The sequence below is a fragment of the Lynx rufus genome, unplaced genomic scaffold (genome assembly GCF_022079265.1).
Source record: "Lynx rufus isolate CCGP_SWC_20201006 ecotype Redwood Valley unplaced genomic scaffold, mLynRuf1.p SCAF_7, whole genome shotgun sequence".
NCBI classification, from domain to species: domain Eukaryota; kingdom Metazoa; phylum Chordata; class Mammalia; order Carnivora; family Felidae; genus Lynx; species Lynx rufus.
The window spans coordinates 14,578,817-14,598,712 of NW_025814889.1; the positions used below are offsets into that span (position 1 = coordinate 14,578,817).

The 19,896-nt window shown below is 35.9% G+C and overlaps 1 protein-coding gene across 3 annotated transcripts in view; it reads right to left on the reverse strand.

Annotated features, from left to right (window-relative positions):
* The window catches only part of MINDY3 (MINDY lysine 48 deubiquitinase 3), a 97,242-nt gene that overhangs the window by 67,505 nt on the left and 9,841 nt on the right, over positions 1–19,896 (reverse strand). Inside the window, exons 2-8 of one of the 3 annotated variants that reach the window (XM_047067194.1) lie at positions 17,631–17,710; positions 13,914–13,974; positions 11,792–11,968; positions 8,455–8,506; positions 7,464–7,578; positions 4,754–4,827; positions 3,799–3,878 (exon numbers count right to left, since the gene is read on the reverse strand). In XM_047067194.1, the coding sequence (XP_046923150.1) occupies positions 3,799–3,878; positions 4,754–4,827; positions 7,464–7,578; positions 8,455–8,506; positions 11,792–11,968; positions 13,914–13,974; positions 17,631–17,710 (639 nt within the window). Of the gene's footprint in view, positions 1–3,798; positions 3,879–4,753; positions 4,828–7,463; positions 7,579–8,454; positions 8,507–11,791; positions 11,969–13,913; positions 13,975–17,630; positions 17,711–19,896 lie in introns of those variants that run through there. The other 2 variants (XM_047067196.1, XM_047067195.1) reach the window with 2 other exon arrangements.

Below are 19,896 nucleotides of genomic sequence, written 5' to 3' on the forward strand. Positions count from 1 at the left end.
TTAAACGTAGTTTAAGAGGTGGTTTATCGTAATGATTATGTATGCTGGTTACATGGAATCAGACTACTGTCATTCAAATCTCAGCTCTGCTAGTGTGAAACGAAGCAAGATTCTTAACCACTCTATGCCATAGTTTCCTGTACTCTATGATCTTCATAGAGCACTTATAAGAATGAAGTCATTAAGTACTAAGCACGGTTAAATAAACGTTCCCCACTGCTGCTTAATAAGCATTTAATTATTGATAGCTATACCTGCTCTTCAAAGAAAGTCAAATACTTGAGGCCAGAGATTTTTTCTGACACCAAAATACACCAAGTGACTTTCAAGTCAATTGGCCATGATGTTCCTTCATGTGTTCATTTCTTCAAGAAGCTTTATTTGAAAACCTACCGGTCCTTTGTACATTACCCTCGCACATCTAATCAGTTAGATGCTGTGGGTTCTACGTTCCTATAGTCTCTGTCACGGAGGCGCAGGGTTACAGCAGAAGGTGATATGGTGGAATGAGCACAGGCTCTGGATGTGGTCAGAAGCACTTGATGCCTCTGCTGTTTGACATCGGGCAAATTACTAAATTATCTAAGGTTCAATTTTTGTATCTTTCCATCAAAGTTAAGAAAACACATATCTAAAACGTACCGCTTAGCACAAAGCACACAAATACCCGTTGCTCTTTTTTTCTTCCTTCCAAATGCCTTCAATGACTCTTTTCCTAATGCTTGCCAACTAAAAGGTCAACTTCTTAGTATCAAGAACCCTGAGGTCTTCTTCAGCCCCACGTTTATGATCATTCCTCATACTGGTCTCTCTCACAGGTGCCGTGCTCTCCTCCAGTGGTCCTCAAATGTGGCTGCACATCAGAATGATTCTGGGGTAATTTTAAAAGTACCATGTCCCATCTCTACCATGAAGAATCTCTAATTTATTTATTTACTCTTGGCGGGGGCCTGGGCACTGACTTATTTTTAAGTTCCTCAAGTGGTAATGTGTAGTCAGGATTAAGAACCCGGGGTCTCCTCAGTGTTGTCTGCCTCCCAGGCCCCAAACACAACCTGCTATTTTCCTCAAAATGCCCTCTCACTCATTCCAGCTGCCACCATGAAAATGTTACCTCCTACTACTTAAAGTCTCCCTGTTTAACATGGTAGGAACGTAAACATGGTAGGAAAAGTTCTCTCCCTCCTCTGAAGCTGTGCCACAGTTTCTTTCAACATGCTTCATTTCACACCGCATTATAGTCATTTACATGCACGTTCTTGTTTCCCCAAACTAGGTGTGTGTGCTTTTGAGGGAAGGCTGAGTTCTCCTCGTGGCCCAGTTAAGGCATTTTAGAAATCTGATCTTAATTGTCACAACATCTCTTTGAGGAGGGCATTAAACCTCCATATTTTATAACCAAGGAAACAGAAGCTAGAAGTAAAGTAGCTTGCCTAAGGATTTTAAAACTAGTGACTTACAATTTTTCTTCATATATTACCTAAATTGCAACTTTCTTGCAGGTTGTCACATCAGAAAAACATCCAATAAATGCTGAATAATGTATAGATTTTTAAGTTTGGTCACTGAAAACAGATCAAGTCAGTACTGCTAACAATTAAGGGAAAATGAAAAAAAATATGACCTATTTTCCTTTCCAAGATAATTACTTCAAAGTCATTGCTTAGTTTTGATACTTAGACTATACTGAAAAAAATTCAGAGCAAAACAATAGTTTGGGAAACTACTATTACAAGAAACAGAAAACAATGAATTTGTACACATCAAGAACCAAAAGTTGTGTAAGTGACTAATATTCTATAAAGAAAGTAATGAATTTACGGCAAGAAAAAAAGCCTACGGGAGGGTAGGTGAGGAAGGGCCTAGGGAGACAGAAAGCAAAGTCTGGCTCTGGGAGTAGGAGGGGCGCAGGAGAACTTGCAGAAGGAGGGAGGAGGACCAAGATAACCAGTATCAAGATCCGGAGGAACACACCCAAGTCCAGGTGACAGAGTTATGCGCCACAGCCCAGTAGGGGCACCGAAGACAGGGGCTGCGAGGCGGAGACCCCTCAACCAAAGGGGAGCAGGAACCTTCCTTCTCTGATCATCTAAGATGATGGAAGATACTTCAGGCCCCGGAAACCGCAGGGGGAAGGGAAAAAGAGGGGTGTGGAGAAGTCATGTGGGTGAGTGCATATTACTCAAGAAAGAATGACATACTTTTAACTGGCAGGATTAAATGCCTTCAGTGTTGAATCAGAAGGGCAGGTTCAAGAACAGGACAGGCTCACTTACAAACAGAGCAAGGCAACCCGTGTAGTTTGTTCGTTCATAAATTTTTTGTCCTTTACCAGAAATCAGCAAGACTAGGTTCTCATTCTAACTAAATATTAAATGAATAATTTCGCAGTTTTTTTTTTTTTTTTAAGAGAGAAGGGGCAAGTGAGTGAGGGGCAGGGAGAGGGGGAGAGAGAGAGAGGGAGGAAGGGAGGGAGGGAGAGGCGGGACTCACTCGGGGTTTTGTGTTTTACCCAAAGAGGGCTCAGGCTCACCCGATGTGGGGTTCATCCTCACCCAATGTGGGGCTCGAACTCACAAACTGAGATCATGACCTGAGCCGAAATCATATGCGTAACAGCTGGGCCATCAAGGCATCCTAATTTTGCAATATTTTATACAATGTATGGAGGGAAGGTGGTTCTTATATTCCTTAAATGGTAAAACGAAGGGATGGATTGCGTGAATGTGCTTTTAAACTTGAAATTCTATAATCTTTACTAACATTGCCCATGTTAATATTGTATCCTTTCGTGTTTCTGTTAAATAACGATACCCTATTTCTAAAACTTAAGAAAAATTCAAATTTAAGAACAAGATTCGTTCATTTAAATGGGAGTAAAAAGCAAAACATTTGCTTCTGTCATTTGGTGACAGTTTCATCTCATTATAGAAAAAAGAAAGAAATTTTTTCTCAATCATAATATTTGCTTCTATCATTTGGTGACAGTTTGATCCCATGATAGAAGAAAGAAATAAAATTCCCTGTAAAGTATAGAAACTACAGTAGCTTCCTGTCCTATGCTACATACTCCAAAAAGAGGTACATAGCAGTTAATATAAGATGAATACGGAAATAACTGAATTTAGAATGACTCAGTAATCAACTGAAAGGAATTTTACTCAGAATTATTTATCAGCTCTTAACTGGATGCACTGGACAATAATGTGGCTTCACTTAGACGTCCCTGGGAACATATAAAGCTACAGCAGAGAAAAAAGTGAGACCAGAAATGGAGGTGTGGTGGATGGGGTGGTGGTTTAAAATTCTCAGGTAACATTACATCTACCCAGCATTTTAAAGGAAATTATGGACATTACATGTGATACAGGAAAAACCATTACCCTCACAAAATTGCAATACTTGTAATTCTCCTCAATTTTATGAAAATCCAATAGTGTCTGAGGCTTATAGATACCACTGGATAAATATGTACCAGATTTATAGATAATAAGAGATTTATTACTTTTCTAATGAAGTGAGTCTTACAATCCCAATTTTATACTAGAAAAAACTTAAAGGCTTGAGAAGTAATTTGACTGAAGTCTTACACTTGGAATTTGAATCCAGGTGTGTCTGTCTCCAAACTCCATACTCTTTAAGTGACAGTGCCTTGAAAACAGGTAAGGATTCTTATATATAAAGCACTTATCTTACCTCTAAGTAATGCAGAGCCATTAAATACATGAATAACAATCAACTGTACTCTAGTGAAACAGCAGTCATAAAAGAGATCAACACAGCAAAAAATATACTTACTCATTCCTGAGCATTCTCTATCACCATCCCATACATTAGAAACAGCATGTCCAGTCAGTAGGAGGTTAATTAAACTTTGGCTATTAATAAAAATTTAAAAGTAATTAAAATATGAATAAACTAGTTTTCAAATCAAATGATCCCTATGGTAAGGCATAAAGTAATGACTACTTACATTACATTATGTCGGTTAAGAAACAAAGTTAGAGAAAACCTTACATTTTTATTTTATACACTCAACTGAACAACAGCTTTGCTAAATGTATCACTACGTGTATCACCACATGGGTATCTATTGCGCTATACATTCAACTACACTTAACTTCATCCAACACGTCACCTTTTAGTGGACAAAAAAAGATGAGACTAATAATTTGCTTGATATTTATAATACTCTATAAATATAAACATAATTATTATTTTTTGTTTGATGGCTGATTTAATTTTAACCTCTGAGGCAAAGATCTAAAGAGAAAGACTTACGTAATACAGTGGGTTAACTATCACTGTTTCATTGATTTTAGTAGAAATATTAAGAACTCGGGTGTGTGTTGGGGGAGGATGTTTCAGAGAAAAATAAGGAGAAAATATTTCCCCCAAACAGGAAAGCATTTACAAATAGTTAAGGATATACTTATTTCTAAGTAAATTTCATCCATTAAAAAATTTCATAAGTGAAACATACAGCAGAATTTGTTAAAACACCCCTGTTGTCATCTTAAAAGAAAATTTTTGCCATAATAGATGCAATGCATACATAAACCTGAAGTGGAAATTAACATTTCATATATAAAGCAAACAATGCGTAAAGTATAAGGTTGCTCAAGTTTCTATACTTTATGCTGTCAACACTGACAGACAAAATTATCTGACTCAGGAGCGTTTTATCTTAAAGTCAAGTTCCTAAAAACCTAAGTCCGTGTAGGTAGGGAGATAACAGATTTTAGTTAATTACCTGCCATGTCCATATACAGGATCTATCAAAGGTTCATTTGAATCTTCAATTTCATTTTTTATGTTTTCAATGCCCTAAAGGAATCAAGAAATTCATTGGCTTATTTTAAAAACTAAAATTGAATATTACGGTAATTTAAAAACTGATCATTTTTTTACTATAAGAGAATAAAGCACAATTATTTAAGTAACTTTTCTCCCCCAAAGTTACTCAGATTTGATGCGGGGTGGGGGGGGGACATTTGAGATGCTAATGGTAAGAAGTAGCTCCTCCAAGAATATCTTTTCTTTCATGGGCTGTATATCAAGAGTGCTGACGGACTCATGGGTAACAGATCTCATGTCAGCATGATGAGAGATAATGTTTAAGTTTCAGGAGGAAGGAGGAGAAAATTATTTAATCCAAAAGTTAATATTCACTTAATTCCAGGCTAAATAATACACCCGCTAAGGCATCTGATGTGTTTGCTTGGGCCATTTAAAAAACATAGGAAATTTAAATATACAAAAGGTATAACTGGCATAAAAGAAAATAGAATTCTGATTTTGCATTCTCACAAACATCAGTAATTTAAATGTACTGACAAAATACAATGTAAAACTAGGAGGGCAGGAATTTTCTTATTTTCTTAAAAACCAATTTTCTGATATTTTTTGATTCCTCACAAGGGCATCCAGATCGTCAAAGGTCTGGATAAGTCCAAGACCTGGGCATTTTAACCTCATCAACTTGGAAAAGGCCAAGATAAACTGCCCTTCATTGTGCTACTCACCTAACTCTAACCACTGGTTCTATCAAATTACAGGCTATTTCTAAGGATTAAAGACATTCATCAACGATCCAAATACTGAATGACGGCCTAAATATTGTAGGAGAATACAAACAAGTATGAGGTCTTACACTTGCTTCCTTTTAAAAAACACACAGCAGCCCATGATAAAGCCAAAATGAGTACTATGAACAAGTGACATCATCACTGGTGAGGGAGGGGACATCATTTCAAAGACCAGCACAAAGAAGAACAATTAGACATGATGGGTTATTGGCTGTAGAGGGCAAGAGAGGAGGAGGTATCAAAAGTTTTGAGTATAAAACACCGGGGAAATAATGAACAGTCAAAGCTCAACTCCTACGAGCCCAGGCATCTTAGGTGCCACCCTCACGGCCACTCGGCACATCTCACTCACCAACTACGAGATACTTTTGGTTCTTTCTCTTAAACATGCTCCTAAGATGTTTTTAAATTTCCAAATTTAGAACATGCTTCTCAACATGCTCCTTGTCTTTTCCATTTCCACAGTCTAGCTTACGTCTGCTCTAGCTTACGTTCGGCTATTCAGTGCCCACTTTTCTCACCTTCCTGACTCCAGCCTTCTACGCCATATACAGACTCTCTCCACACAACTCTTAGCTCCAGTTAAGGAATCTTATCAACAAAAAGATCTTGTTATTCCTGTATTCAAAATTTTTGTTCTAATTTTGGCCAGATGAAATCACAATTATTTTTTGCACGGAACATACAAGGGCCTTCACATTCTGAGCTTTTTTTATATAGATGCGCCGTCTCATCGTCCACAGTTGCCTTTCTGGTGTATAATATGCTGCAAGCTACGCTGAATTCCTTACAGTTCTCTGGGTGTCATACCCCGAACCCATATGCCTTTACTTGCTGTTTCCATGGCTTAGAAAATCTTCCCACAGCTTTTCCATCTAGAAAACTTTTCCTTATCCATCAAGACCCTATAACCACCACATGGTCCCTACCATATAAAATCTGTCCTTGAATTTACCAAAACAGAACCCCCAAACTCAGACATTTTCTGAGACATTTCTATTTTCCCCCCGTGCCTTGTACATGTAACAAATAAACACCAAAAACCACTGCCATAATGGAATTACTAAAAGTGTCAATTTATTTTTACAGTACTGAAGAGGAACCATTAAAAAAAATTTGTCTCTTATTATAATTCCAGTCCCTAGCATAGAGTCAATGCCCAATAAACATCTGTCCAATGAAAGAAATCTGCTATCAGACATGGTAAATCTAGCAGGATACTCAACTAACGTGCTGCTGGAGACAGGAGATTGGCACTTGGGGAAAAAAGTCAGGATAGGATGTATATACGCTAGAATTAACCACATAAAAGTAAGTTGAGAAAATAAAATGCCCATAAAAGAAAAAGGATGTCTACTGACAAGGACCGAAAATTTTTAGAATATAAAAATGTAGAGGGGGAGAGAAAAGAGCAGGAGATAACAGGTAAAGAAGAAAATGAAGCTATCAAAAAAAAAGGGGGGGAGGCCTCATGAAATAGTACAAAAAGAGAACTAGCACCGTGATTTATCTGTAAGTTAGGAGAGGGACTAAGGGTCAGAAAGAGCTTCTAGAAGGCAGGAAGGGGTCAAATGCCAGATACTAGGATGAAAGAAAACAAAATTCAGAACTGAGTCCATTTCATAATTAGAAAATTATTGATTACCCCTGTACCAAAGAAGATCAGGGGTAAAAATAAGTATCAAAGTGCGTAGATACTAAGTGAGTGGTGAAGACAGAGAACTTGATAATTAGTAGCATAAGAGATTTTTACTCAGATTTAGAAAAAGTATTGATTTACAAACAGTATCAAGAGTAAAATTACTCATCACAGCAGGAGAAACAGTCCTAAACTCAAACTAATAAAAGCCAGAAGAGGTAACTTCTTAAACAAACCTTTGTCAGTAACACAGAATACAAAAAAAGCAATACTCCAAATTTGTTTCCCCACATTGAATACTGGTCCAGGACAGCATCCTTTAATTCAGGTAAACTTCTGAATGATCTTTTTCTGGGGGGAAAAAATAATTAAGTATTAGTACTATGATGAGAACGAGGACATTCACAAACGGGAAAATTTTTAAATCGCCTTATACATTAAACTGTGAACATACAAATGAGATTTCTGTAAGTGCCTCAAATTTTCAAATACGTATTTAGCCATAAAAGCAAAAGCTATTGCTGACAAACGTCCCTAAATATATACCATTAAAAAGAATGCCTATGTGGCAAGGAAACGCTTCATCACCTGGGTGACCTATCTGGCATCAATAAATTCCACAATAATTACACATATTTAAAGAATGGAGTGGCCCTCTCTAAAAGGCGTTCAAGAAAAAAGAAAACTTGACTCTGTAAAGGCTGAAGATGATTTAATAAATATCTCAATACCAAAGATAAGGTGAACATTTGTGGCCTCTTTTAAGAGAAATTAATGTCATATTGCAAATGCCACCAGTAATTCTATCAATGCGGCCATCCTTACCTTTCACATTAACATGTTTAATGCTCTAATGAAAATACGAGCACTTTTAACAAAAATCCTAGAAGGAATCTGGCAAATAAGAAATAATAATTCAAATATTTATCCTATTAGAAATCTTTGCATTCATTCAGGTCAGAGAAACATTAAGCTACAATGATTTTTTTGTTTTTTCATTCTAACGATGGAGAAGATTTTCACATTATGAAAAAGTGTATTTTGGTAGTTAGCTAATTTAGGAATCAGAGTAATTTAAGTAAACTTTTATAACTTATTATTTCAAAAACACTGGTAACAAGCGAATCCTCAAGTATACAAATCTAAGTACCTTCCCATGGTATGAACAGACTTAAAATGGCAATGTGTCCACAAGGTAAGTATTTTAAATGTTCCAATGTTACTTACTGAATTAATGCATGAAATCGCTCAAAGCCAAGCTCTTCGACAGCCAAGGCAGCTATACATAAAAGACACTTTTCAGCACTCCACATGGCAAATAAATGACACAAGATACACACAGCAGGCTGTAAATACTTTCAAGCAATCAAAATTTTCCCTGTCTCCTTACTCCCTTAAAATTCTCAGTTTATTTTCAACTTTACTGTAACACAAATTTATATTTCAACTTCTTAGTTACCATGATTCTAACTAAAATGGATATGATACTGAGGATGTGGAAGGGGGATTAAATAATAAACCTTTACTTTCGATTCAGTTACACTAGAATAGTTTATAATATATGAAAAATTACTGACAGAGTGCTTCACACATCACTGGAATGTGTCCTGCACTTTTAAATATTCAATTCATAGATCCAAGAAAAAGAGCTAATCTTCCTCCTTCATAATATAAGATCTTTAGGTTAAATGTTTAATTGTTAAACAAATGTTATAAAAAGGCATAGCACTTTGAAACTACACAGGTTCAAAGACAGCTTTAAGTTTGTTTCCTCATTTACTTGTACAACTGTTGAGAAGTTTTCAGTAACTTATTTAGATTATGATTATTATTAACACAGCACAATTATAAATTAAAAAAAAAAAACCAAAGTAAATAAAAGACAGCATTTAAATCCAAGGTAATGTCTCTGCAGCACTTTAAGTGTCAGGCCCCTCTCCAAAAGCGCTACGGGTGTTACGTCATTGAATCCTCTAACAACCCTGTTATCCCCATTTCACAGAAAAGGAACTGAGGCACAAAGAAGGAGCCTCCCTGGAGCAAAATGTAACTAACAACAGAGCTGAGATCTGAATCAAGCCAGTCTTGGCTCCCTCTACAAAGACACTCTCTTTAAAAATTTCATTACATGAATCAAAACGCCTACTCTATCACAATGCACAATTTCACAAAAATTTTATAAAGCAAATATTAGTACTTTTAAATATTAATTCTTACTAGAGAATGAGAGAAATGGATTTATTAGGAGTTCAAAATTAGGATTTTTTATTTATAATTTAAAATGTCTCATGAGGCCATCCTTTCAAAATCATTTTAATTTTCAAATGTTTCCAACAGTTTTTAAAAATCTTCACAAGTCCAAATAGGTTAATTTCAGTGATTTTTTGATTTGTGGGGGAAACAAACTGAAATTGAACCTGAGCATTCACTACTGCAAACAAGTGTGCGTTACCAAAAGCCAAAACTACACACACCACACAAGCCAATGAAATTAATGTTTGTGCAGAATGTAATATTGACAAGAGGGAAAACAGTTCACATGTAAAATCTCAGGATAAAACAAAAATTCGGCCTAATCTTTTCCAAATTGTACTAACTGTTCTGCAGTGCTTGATCACTTAAATAATTTTACTGGATATACACTATGAAAGTAGACATAAAGATAGTAATTTAGAGAAAAGAGGCAAGCAAAATAAAAAGCTTAGCAGGCAGGATGGTGGAAAAATATAAAACACAAGAAAAAGAACATAGCTGGGAATAAAGGAAAGAACAGGTAAAACAGATTGTTATATGAAATATAAACTTTAAGTTTTTTTTGCATTTGTCAACATCTATGGCAAATTCTCAAATTTTCAGTTAAAAAAACTTGTCATATTTTTACAGTACTAAAAACAGATTTAACACAAGGTTTTATTTCACGTCCACTCTTAAAATGAAGCAAGGGAAATTGGAAAACTACTAAAATATGTTTTTTGAAGAGGAATTAATCTAATATGCCCACCTAAATTAGTTACTGAAGTACCAAAGTTAATACGTTATGAGGCTATTTAACCTAGAGCAATTTAACCTGTAACTACAGAAATGTACAGTATATCCCATAGAAATCACATCGCATACCCCTAAAATACTAACGAGAAACGTTACAAGAAAAGACCTTACTGTTTTCTTGCATATTAATATATAGATTGGCTTTAAGCAGATATTCTCTAAAACAACTTTTAATTAGTTCAACTATTCCTCTGTCAAAATTTTAATGTCCTAAATGCAACTATTAAACATGCTTCCATGCAACCCAGTAAAGCCTGGAAAATATCTTAAAACCAATCTTAAGATTTTTTTACTATCGTCCTTGTGAACATTTTCTACTTGTTTTCTTCTACGGTCATCATCAATTCAAAAAGTATGTTGAATTCTTTTTGAAAGGCTAAGTTTGAAAGAACTGAACAGGAAAAGTCATTCAACGGTTCAAATTTTTAAAAACTGTTCCTGGCAAATGTCCTACTGTTAGAATTTGCAACTGTAACTGCAAAAGTAGGAGAAAGAAGATGCTGACACATCAGAGTCATTTCAGCCCATGGAGACAATAGTCCCTGAGGGATCATCCTACATGGAAATGAAGATGTACATCACAAGTAATCAAAATTTACTCTCTATAAATCACGTTTATAATTTCTTTAAAAACAGTTTCTGCAGAGATGATAGTTATTGGAATGCATCATAGGAGGAAAAAGTCACTTGTTCAATATAAACACGTCGAGCTACCAATTATCAAAAGTCACATACTAGCAAGAGAATTCCTGAAAAGAAAAATAGAAAAGCAATTCTTTATTTAGCTTCAGTACTATCAGAAGTTTCCACTTTACTAGTTCATTCTGGCAGTTTTAAGGTCAATTAAATAAGAATTTTCAAAGGCTAAAATCCACAGGGTACATATTTTTATGAATAAGAATAGCTATTATTTAAAGAGAAATCTTCAATAATGAAAAACTTAAATGAAGGAATAATTAAAACCCTTACTTAAAACTACCTTAAAATAATGCGTATAGACTATATCGAGTAATATCCAAAAAGTTCAGGAGGAAAAGAAACAATATGTAACAAAGAACAATGTCCCCACCTTTGCTCTAAGAAACTAAAGGTATGTAAGAAATTTTCTGATGTCCCTAAAACCCCTTTTTTTCCATTACCAAAAAAACCCCACAATGCTAAGGCATCTAAAACTAAAGTATGTAGGATTATGTTCCTTAAATTTTCTAAATGACAGTTCTAAAGCTCAAAATTTCATCAAGCAGACATTAACTAAAACGTTCTTAAAAAGTTTAAGAGATCCATTTCTTTTCTTTTCTCCAAAAGTGACAACAAGGGAAACAGGCCCCATTGCCCTCTGGTAGCTCAAAGAATTGAAAGGGAAATGAAAAATACTAAGGCTCCTGAATTAAGCAGGGACTAAAAACGAGATGTGTTAGGAGATTTTACACCTTTTTTTTTTCCTTCAAAAACTTCAACAATTTTACTAAAACAAAGGTACAAGAAACTCCTTCGGGAAGTAAAAAATAGATCTTACCAGAATGCTCCACTTGGCAACTAGATTCTGCAGGGCTCCCAGAAATGCCCGCAGTCTGCTCCTCAGTTGTCTTTCCTCTTAACCAGGAAACCAGGCAGAATGCTCCAGAGTTGTCACAACAGGCACTTTCTAAAATATCACATAAGGTATGACAAAGGAGTTCCTTCCGCTCTTCCTCTAAAAATAACCAAAGTACCAGTTATGATGGTTTTCTTTGAACAGAAGAAAAAAAATCCTGTCATGGGTAACAACAGTAAGAATGTTTTAATTTAATAATGAAAACCAACCATTTTAAGTGGATGGAGGATTCCTCCCCCAGCATAAATAGTCTTACATTTTGGAACAACAATGTGCTTGAGGGCTAAAATGTCATTACTATTAAATATTGCCATTAATTAGAAAAAGAATCCTGAAAAAGTAAGAACTAAACCTTAGGAGAGAGAAGTTCCCTGCACTAACCCGATACTGATCGCTCCCCTTCCTTGGGCTGTGAAGGGAGCACTGAAGCCGTGAGGGTCCCTCTACTGCAGAACCAGGCACAATGTGAGGGCCTGCTGAGACTTCTGGTTTTTTCCTCATTTCTGAATTAGTCTAATGTCTTTGATCTCCTTGTCCCACAGGGGTAAGGCTTAGGAGATAACACACCATCAGCACACACAATACCAAACTCATTACATTAGCAGACGCCATCATGGTCATGTTGTATAATATAGAGGCTCCCGATGACGTATTGCAGTGAATGGAGCATTAGACTTTTATAGACAGGAGCACAAATGTTCAATTTCTTCCGGAACTTTAGCCACCTCCTCTTTTCAAGCAGTATCACTCCCCAAAAGTAGTGCTGTTCCTGAAACTTTCAGGAACAGCAGGGGGAGATGGGTATAGGAGCTATGCAAAATTTTATACTATGGGGAGATTTCTATTTCTAATAGACTAGTAGTTCTTTAAAGGAGGAACTATGTCATTCACTTTCTAACCACCACCATCTTTACGTTTATGACAATGCTATATATTTTATCAATGTGCATATATTTCTGTACAAGAAATACTTCAAATTTTACCAGTAAAGCAGTGATGTTAATAATAAATAGTATCTCTTGGTTTCTTCTCTACAATTTATTTTGCATTTCAGCTAGTAAATAATAAAAAAAAATACATGGGGGACACTTTAACTCTTAAATTCAGTAGATTCTATGGGTATAGTTTGGAATGAAACTGTTCTGCCCTTATACACAAAACTAGGATTATATAATATATCCTACATTCTTCAGAAGTTACTGTGAGGTTCACATAAGAGTGTTCATGTATTAAAGGGAAGACGGTAAACTGTCAAGCAGAATGCAAACGTTTTATTATTATCAGCTAGCACCATACAGCTCTCTGACCTAATCATACTGCAGAAGCTATGACAGCTTCATCTGCGATTTAATTCGGTTCTTTGCAGTATCTGCATTGTGTGAGGCACTATACTAAAAGCTGCGGGAATGCAAAGATAACTCTGAGTTCCTCCTCAGAGCTAAGTGAGATAAAACAAACACAAATGACTATCCCTTACAGGGTGCTATCATTTAACAGTTGAGAGAAATGTACCACTTTTTAGCGAGAGGGCAAGGGTTTATTTTCCCTTAGGTCTATTATCCTGTCTTATGCCTCTCAGGTAACCCAAACTTGGGAATATACACATTAAAATTTGAGGTCCCTGTTCATGAAATTTTCTGAAACACTGAAAAAATAAAACTCAGGAAAAAAATACTCCATTTATAGTTTTTTTTAAGATAAATGGTTTCAGTTCAAGTACTGCCAATGGAAGCTGCATAGATCATCTCTAAATTAGAAGGTGATGGAAAAGTTTATAGAAAGCCACTATCGGGGCGCCTGGGTGGCGCAGTCGGTTAAGCGTCCGACTTCAGCCAGGTCACGATCTCGCGGTCCGTGAGTTCGAGCCCCGCGTCAGGCTCTGGGCTGATGGCTCAGAGCCTGGAGCCTGTTTCCGATTCTGTGTCTCCCTCTCTCTCTGCCCCTCCCCCATTCATGCTCTGTCTCTCTCTGTCCCAAAAATAAATAAACGTTGAAAAAAAAAATTAAAAAAAAAAAAAAAAAAAAAAGAAAGCCACTATCATACCTGGGCAATCCCTCCAAGAAGACTTCTCAGAAGAAAACAGGAGCTTCTTCAAAAGAAAGGCCTTTATACAATTAAAGCAATAATTATTAGAATCCATTATAAACAAGCCTTATTCTTTTTTTTTAATGGGAAAAAAAACCTAATGTATATCTCCTTTATGGTCTACTAAACAGTGTTATAAAATTTTCAGATAGTTTCCCTTCACATTCAACAGTAATTGAGCATACTATTCAGAATATACCATTATAAACTTGATTCTAGATCCCTAAAATTCTTCTTTCATAATATGTACTTTCCGGCAAATAGAACAACGGACTCAAAATAATAGACACATAACTGGAAAATTAAAGAAACTTATTGCTCATTCACAAAGTAAAGACCCCAGAAACAGGAACAAGTCTACATTTCTCTTAGACACCTTGGGGGAAAAGATGTCACAACACAAAACTGGTTCTGCTCTATTAGTTCTGATTTGTGATATGAGAATATCACTACAAGACTCATCATTTTAAGGAGTTCCTAACTTCCTGGTTTAATTCAAAAAGCTTTAACATTCAAAAGAAAAAAAACAAATTGATCTCTGACCTTTTCTTAAGTGAGCTGACTCTGTTACACTGATGACTTGATAGAAAGAAGATCAGTGTAGCGTTTCCTTCTCAAAGTGTAGTTCAAGGACCATTTCCATCCCAGTCACCTGACCTGTTTACTTAAAATGAAGACCCTTAGGCTCCACCTATTTGATCTGAATCTCCAGGGGGCAGATCCAAGAAAAAGGTTAATTGGACGCTTCTCACTTACTGTTTGAAAGTGGTAGTGTATTGGTAAGAGGACTGCTTTTAGTCAGACACATCTGGGTCTGAATCCTGGTTCCACTACTTTACTAAAAATAATAATAGCATAAACTTTAAAAGGCTGCAGTGAGGATTATATAGAATAATCTATGTAATACACTTAGCACAGTACCTGGCACCTAATAAGCGATCATTTGAAAGTATTTTAACAAAAAATGAAGTAACATTCTGCAGTATCTTAAAGAAGTAAAATCTAAAACTACTACAATCAAGTGTTTCTGACTTTTTCCCAAAACGGCAACAACCATAAAATGGAGGACTATAACTACATTACAAAAGTTGGGAAAAGTGAGGTGGGATACCCACTGTTTTACCACTGATGTGATCACTGTCAGTATTTTGATATACTTCCTTCCAGTCTTTCTTTCATAACTGTCTTAATTTTTATTACAAGTGAGAAGCATAATGGGTATGTGATATTTCCCGTTTTTCTGTTTTCCAACAGGATTCCTAACTATAATTCTTAATCACTACATACCTATCGAGCTGTTGAAATTTACTCAAACATTACTTCATGTTTAAACATTATTGTACACTAGCCTTATAATTGTTTACTACTGTAAATATAAAAACTTCTTATTGCATACAATCTTTTCCATATTAAGGATTATTTCTTTAAGAAAGATGCACAGAAGTGCAATGATTTCATCAAAAAATATGCATTCTTATACTTCTGGTCCTAATGTAAATTTCCCTCCCTGAATCAAAGTACAAATGTACCACATAGCAATATGAGTGTGCCAGCGCCATCCTACCCTCCTAGGCCCTGGTAATTATTTTATATTTAAAAATTAGGAAGGGTCAGCAATAGAATCTAGTTGTAGTTTTCTTTGTACTTTTTTGGATTCCTAGTGAGGTTGAACGTCCTGATTCTTTGGTTATCCATCATCAGTCCACCTGTTATGCCTGCACACACATCATTTCACCACTGGAGCCTGAGTGGTTTTCTAACTGATTTGTACACATTCTTTGTAGAAGAAAGACAATATCCACTTATGGCTAATATTCGTTGCAAATCTTTTTTTGGTCCAAATCTTTTCCATCTTTCTCTTGGTGTTGGCAATACATTAGTTTTTCTGTGGTTCAGTATTATGTCAAGAACATATTTAGTATATGGTATCAGATGATCTAACTTCATTTTCCCCCTCAAACTGGCAACCAGTCTTATCAGTGACATTTACTAAATATCATTTTATTCTACCAGTGATTTGTAGTTCCTTCTTTATCACGGTATGTGATAAATTCTCGGTAAACTGCTATCTATAACATGGTCTACTCCTGTATTCGCCATCTGGTTCCACAATAAGCCTATTCTGGCAACAGGACCATGTTCTAATTTTTATAGTTTAAAGAAGTTTTACTATCTAGACTTGCTCATTTCCCTTCATTAGGCTAAATGGTTTAGTTTCGACTTTTACACTAAAAGTATTTTAAAAACCCAAAATTCTTCATGATTGACAAGATTTATGTGACTATGAAACTAAATTATGACCTCAAAGATACAGGAGGGTTTTGAACACTACAATTATCCCTTGCAGAAACAGCTATCATTACAGAAATATACTGAATTTTATAAAACAGGAAACTCCTGTGGTACACCTTACACTTAACTACATTCGTAGACTTTTCGTAAAAACCCTGGGTGCTAATATGGCCCAGGAGGCCCTGGGTTAATATAATCTAATTTAAATACAGACAGAACAAGCAATCTTCAAATTCAGATGGTAAGATTTTGCTAGCAACCAAAATCTGTCCCCAGCATAACGGCATGATAACTCCAATACTAATTCACAGTTAAATTTTATTCTTTATATTCAGTAACTCCCAGACAATGTTCAAACATTCAAATTTTTCTTAATTTTTAAATAATTTTACTAACGCAAACAAAATCAATTTTAGCCCTTAAAGAAATAAAATAATGACTTATAAAGAGTATAATTTGGAATCAGTCATGAAAGGATTTTTTTCCTCCTTCAGAGAAATAAATTTTTAATTTAATAATATGGAGTATAAGGCTTGAGAGACCAGTTTACTTCGCAGCTAACAGTTCAGGAATGTGTTCCTTATGTCCAATGAAAAAATATCACATTAAATATGTACTTTCAAAATGTGCTGATTAAAAAACAGAATAAATTCCAGTTTCTTTTATAATAGTTGTGAAGTTACACTGCTGGTCAGACATTGTAAGTATTATAGTAAACCAAAAATTCAATTTGTGGTTTTAAAAATGTAATGATTGTGGCAAACTGGCCCTTGAAATTCAAACAATAGAACATATCAAGACTCAAAATCGTATACATATATTCAGATTAACACTACCTTGTGCAAAGAAAAACCTTTTTTTTTTTAATTTTGGAAATTCTGTTTGAAGTCTATTATTACTAATTTTATTTTAAAAGCTGAAGCCATAGCCTAAAATTGTAGAGACAACTTATTTTTAAAACGTATACAGTTTTAGAGCATGAAAATATTCACTCGTCGTCAACTTTTTAGGAAAATCACTTCTACAGAAAGAACAAATGAAAATAATATATTGCTATGATGTAGCTATCCCTAGTATAAAATGCTATTACTCAACAGGATCATTGTATTAGAAAGATGTCATTATCATTAATTCCTAATTTTCTGAAGGTCAGGGAACACCTATTCTGGTTTTTTTGATGTAAGATTGTCAAAAGGCTATTGCTGCATAACCTGCTGATGTTCTGAACTCATTTTTATTCTGGATATTCATAGCACTTTACAAGAATAAAAAGTTAAGAGATAACTGATCATGTCTCGTGACACAGGTATTAGAAAACAAAAAATAAAGTATGAAACGTTTGAACATGTCCCTCTAAGGAGTCGGTAAAGTAGTCTATGTTACCTGAACAGGTGCAATAACAGCACAGGGGCCACCTTCAAACTGTTCTAATGCAGATCCCTCTGATTCACTAAACACAAACCCTAAAAATGAAAGCAAGTAGCAAAGATTAAAAATGTAATTCAAACAGCAGCCCAAAGAATTTTTAATGTACTTTGCTTTGAGAAAGACCACTTATTACAAAAGCAAAATATCTCCAAGTTAGGCACAGTGGTTCTTAACTTTTTGGGGTATCAAGGAATCCTTTGAAAAAAGATACAGAGCCTATGTTCCCACCCCTGTGCCACACACACGCGCGCACACACACACACACATTTTGCCCCAGGGAACCCTCTCAGTAGAATAAAGGAATAAAGTGTGGACCTCAGTAAAAGACCACTAAATTAAGTCATTTACTTGAAGAAAGACTAGATACACTATCTACTGAATTCAAACAATTTTTAGGACCTTTCTGTACAGAATCTTTTTCATTCCAATCTTTGAATCACATTCTATAAGCTAAAAATTAAATGGCATCATAGACAGTGTATGTGTCCACACTAGGTCTATCTCAATTTCAGTGCTATCCAACCAAGACTGACTGGGAACAACTAGTACAAGTTCATTACAGAGAGCACAGGGCCAGAAGTATGGAGGATTGTATTTGTATCACCTTCAGGAAATCATTTTGCCTCTGTAGGTCTCTGTGTACTTATCTTTAAAATGATTGTTTCCAATTCCAACATGCTAGGAATGTGTAAGGTTTCACCTGTAGTTCAGTCATTCATCCAACAAACATTTGATGAACGTAAGATACTATACCAAGCATCTAGGATGTATGCATGAATGACAAAGTCCCCAGTCTGGAGGAGCCTACAGTACAGGTGAATACGGACATAGGAGCAAATAAGTAATAAAGAATAAGTGAATGTTACAACAGAAGTATGAAGATAGCATTGTGGATATAGAGAGGAATGATTTACATGCCTGAGTCAAGTTATAACAGGTGACTTTGAGGCTGATCTTGAATAGGAATTTGCAAGACACAAGGGTGGAGAATGACTCCGAGGTAAAGAAAACACCTTTATTAAAGGACAAAGGTTTGATAAGAGCAGGGCAAGTTTATGGGTCGGGGGAAATTTAGTGTGGCTTAAAGGTAGTATGGGGGTAGGTAAGGGAGATGGTAAATGGGAGGAGGGAAATCTGACAAGAGGTTAATACTGGGAAGGGCCAGACCATGACAAGTATTGATTAAATATGATCATACTGGATTTCTGTTTCTTTTTAAAAAGAATAGAATGGGGATAAGACTGTTTCAACAGCCATACAGAGATGGTGTTGACCTAATAAAACTGACATTAGTATGGACAGGAGGAACTATATCTAAACAGTATTTCCAAGGTAAAAGTTAAGATTTGATGTGTATGTGCAAGTGTGACAAAGACATTAGAACAGATGCTGAAGTTTCTAGCTTGAGACATGAGGTGATAGCAAGTGAGATTAGAAATACTGTCGAGGATCCCATTCCATCCACCTCCTCTCTTCGAACCTTTCAATCCCTCTCTTTCAAACAGTACTTAAACCTAGATCTCACATATTTAAAAACAAAAAAATCCTCCTTTAGAATCCACCAAAAGCTCCTTATTTACTCGAGTTGAAAACTTCTAGCGACACAAAAACTGGCACACAGATGTTTACGGTTCCTTTATTCGTAACTGCTAATGGAAGAAACCAAGCTGTCCTTCAGTAAGTGAATGGGTGGCTAAATGAACTGTGATACATCCAGACAACAAAGTATTTGTTGTATTTTATAATTTAGGGCACTGAAAACACTATGAAACCATAATAATGGATAAAAGTCATTATATGTTTGTCCAAACCCAAAGAATGTACAACATCAAGAGTGATCTGTAAACTATGGACCATGGATGACAATGATATGCCAGTGTAGGTTTGTCAACTAGAACAAATATTCTACTGTGGTTGGGGGTAATGATAATAGGGAGGCTATGCATGTTGTGGGAGCAGGAGGTATATGAGAAATCTCTGTAGCTTCCCCATTTTGCTGTAACACTGCTCTAAAAAAGTGAAGTCTAGGGGCGCCTGGGTGGCGCAGTCGGTTAAGCGTCCGACTTCAGCCAGGTCACGATCTCGCGGTCCGTGAGTTCGAGCCCCGCGTCAGGCTCTGGGCTGATGGCTCGGAGCCTGGAGCCTGTTTCCGATTCTGTGTCTCCCTCTCTCTCTGCCCCTCCCCCGTTCATGCTCTGTCTCTCTCTGTCCCAAAAATAAA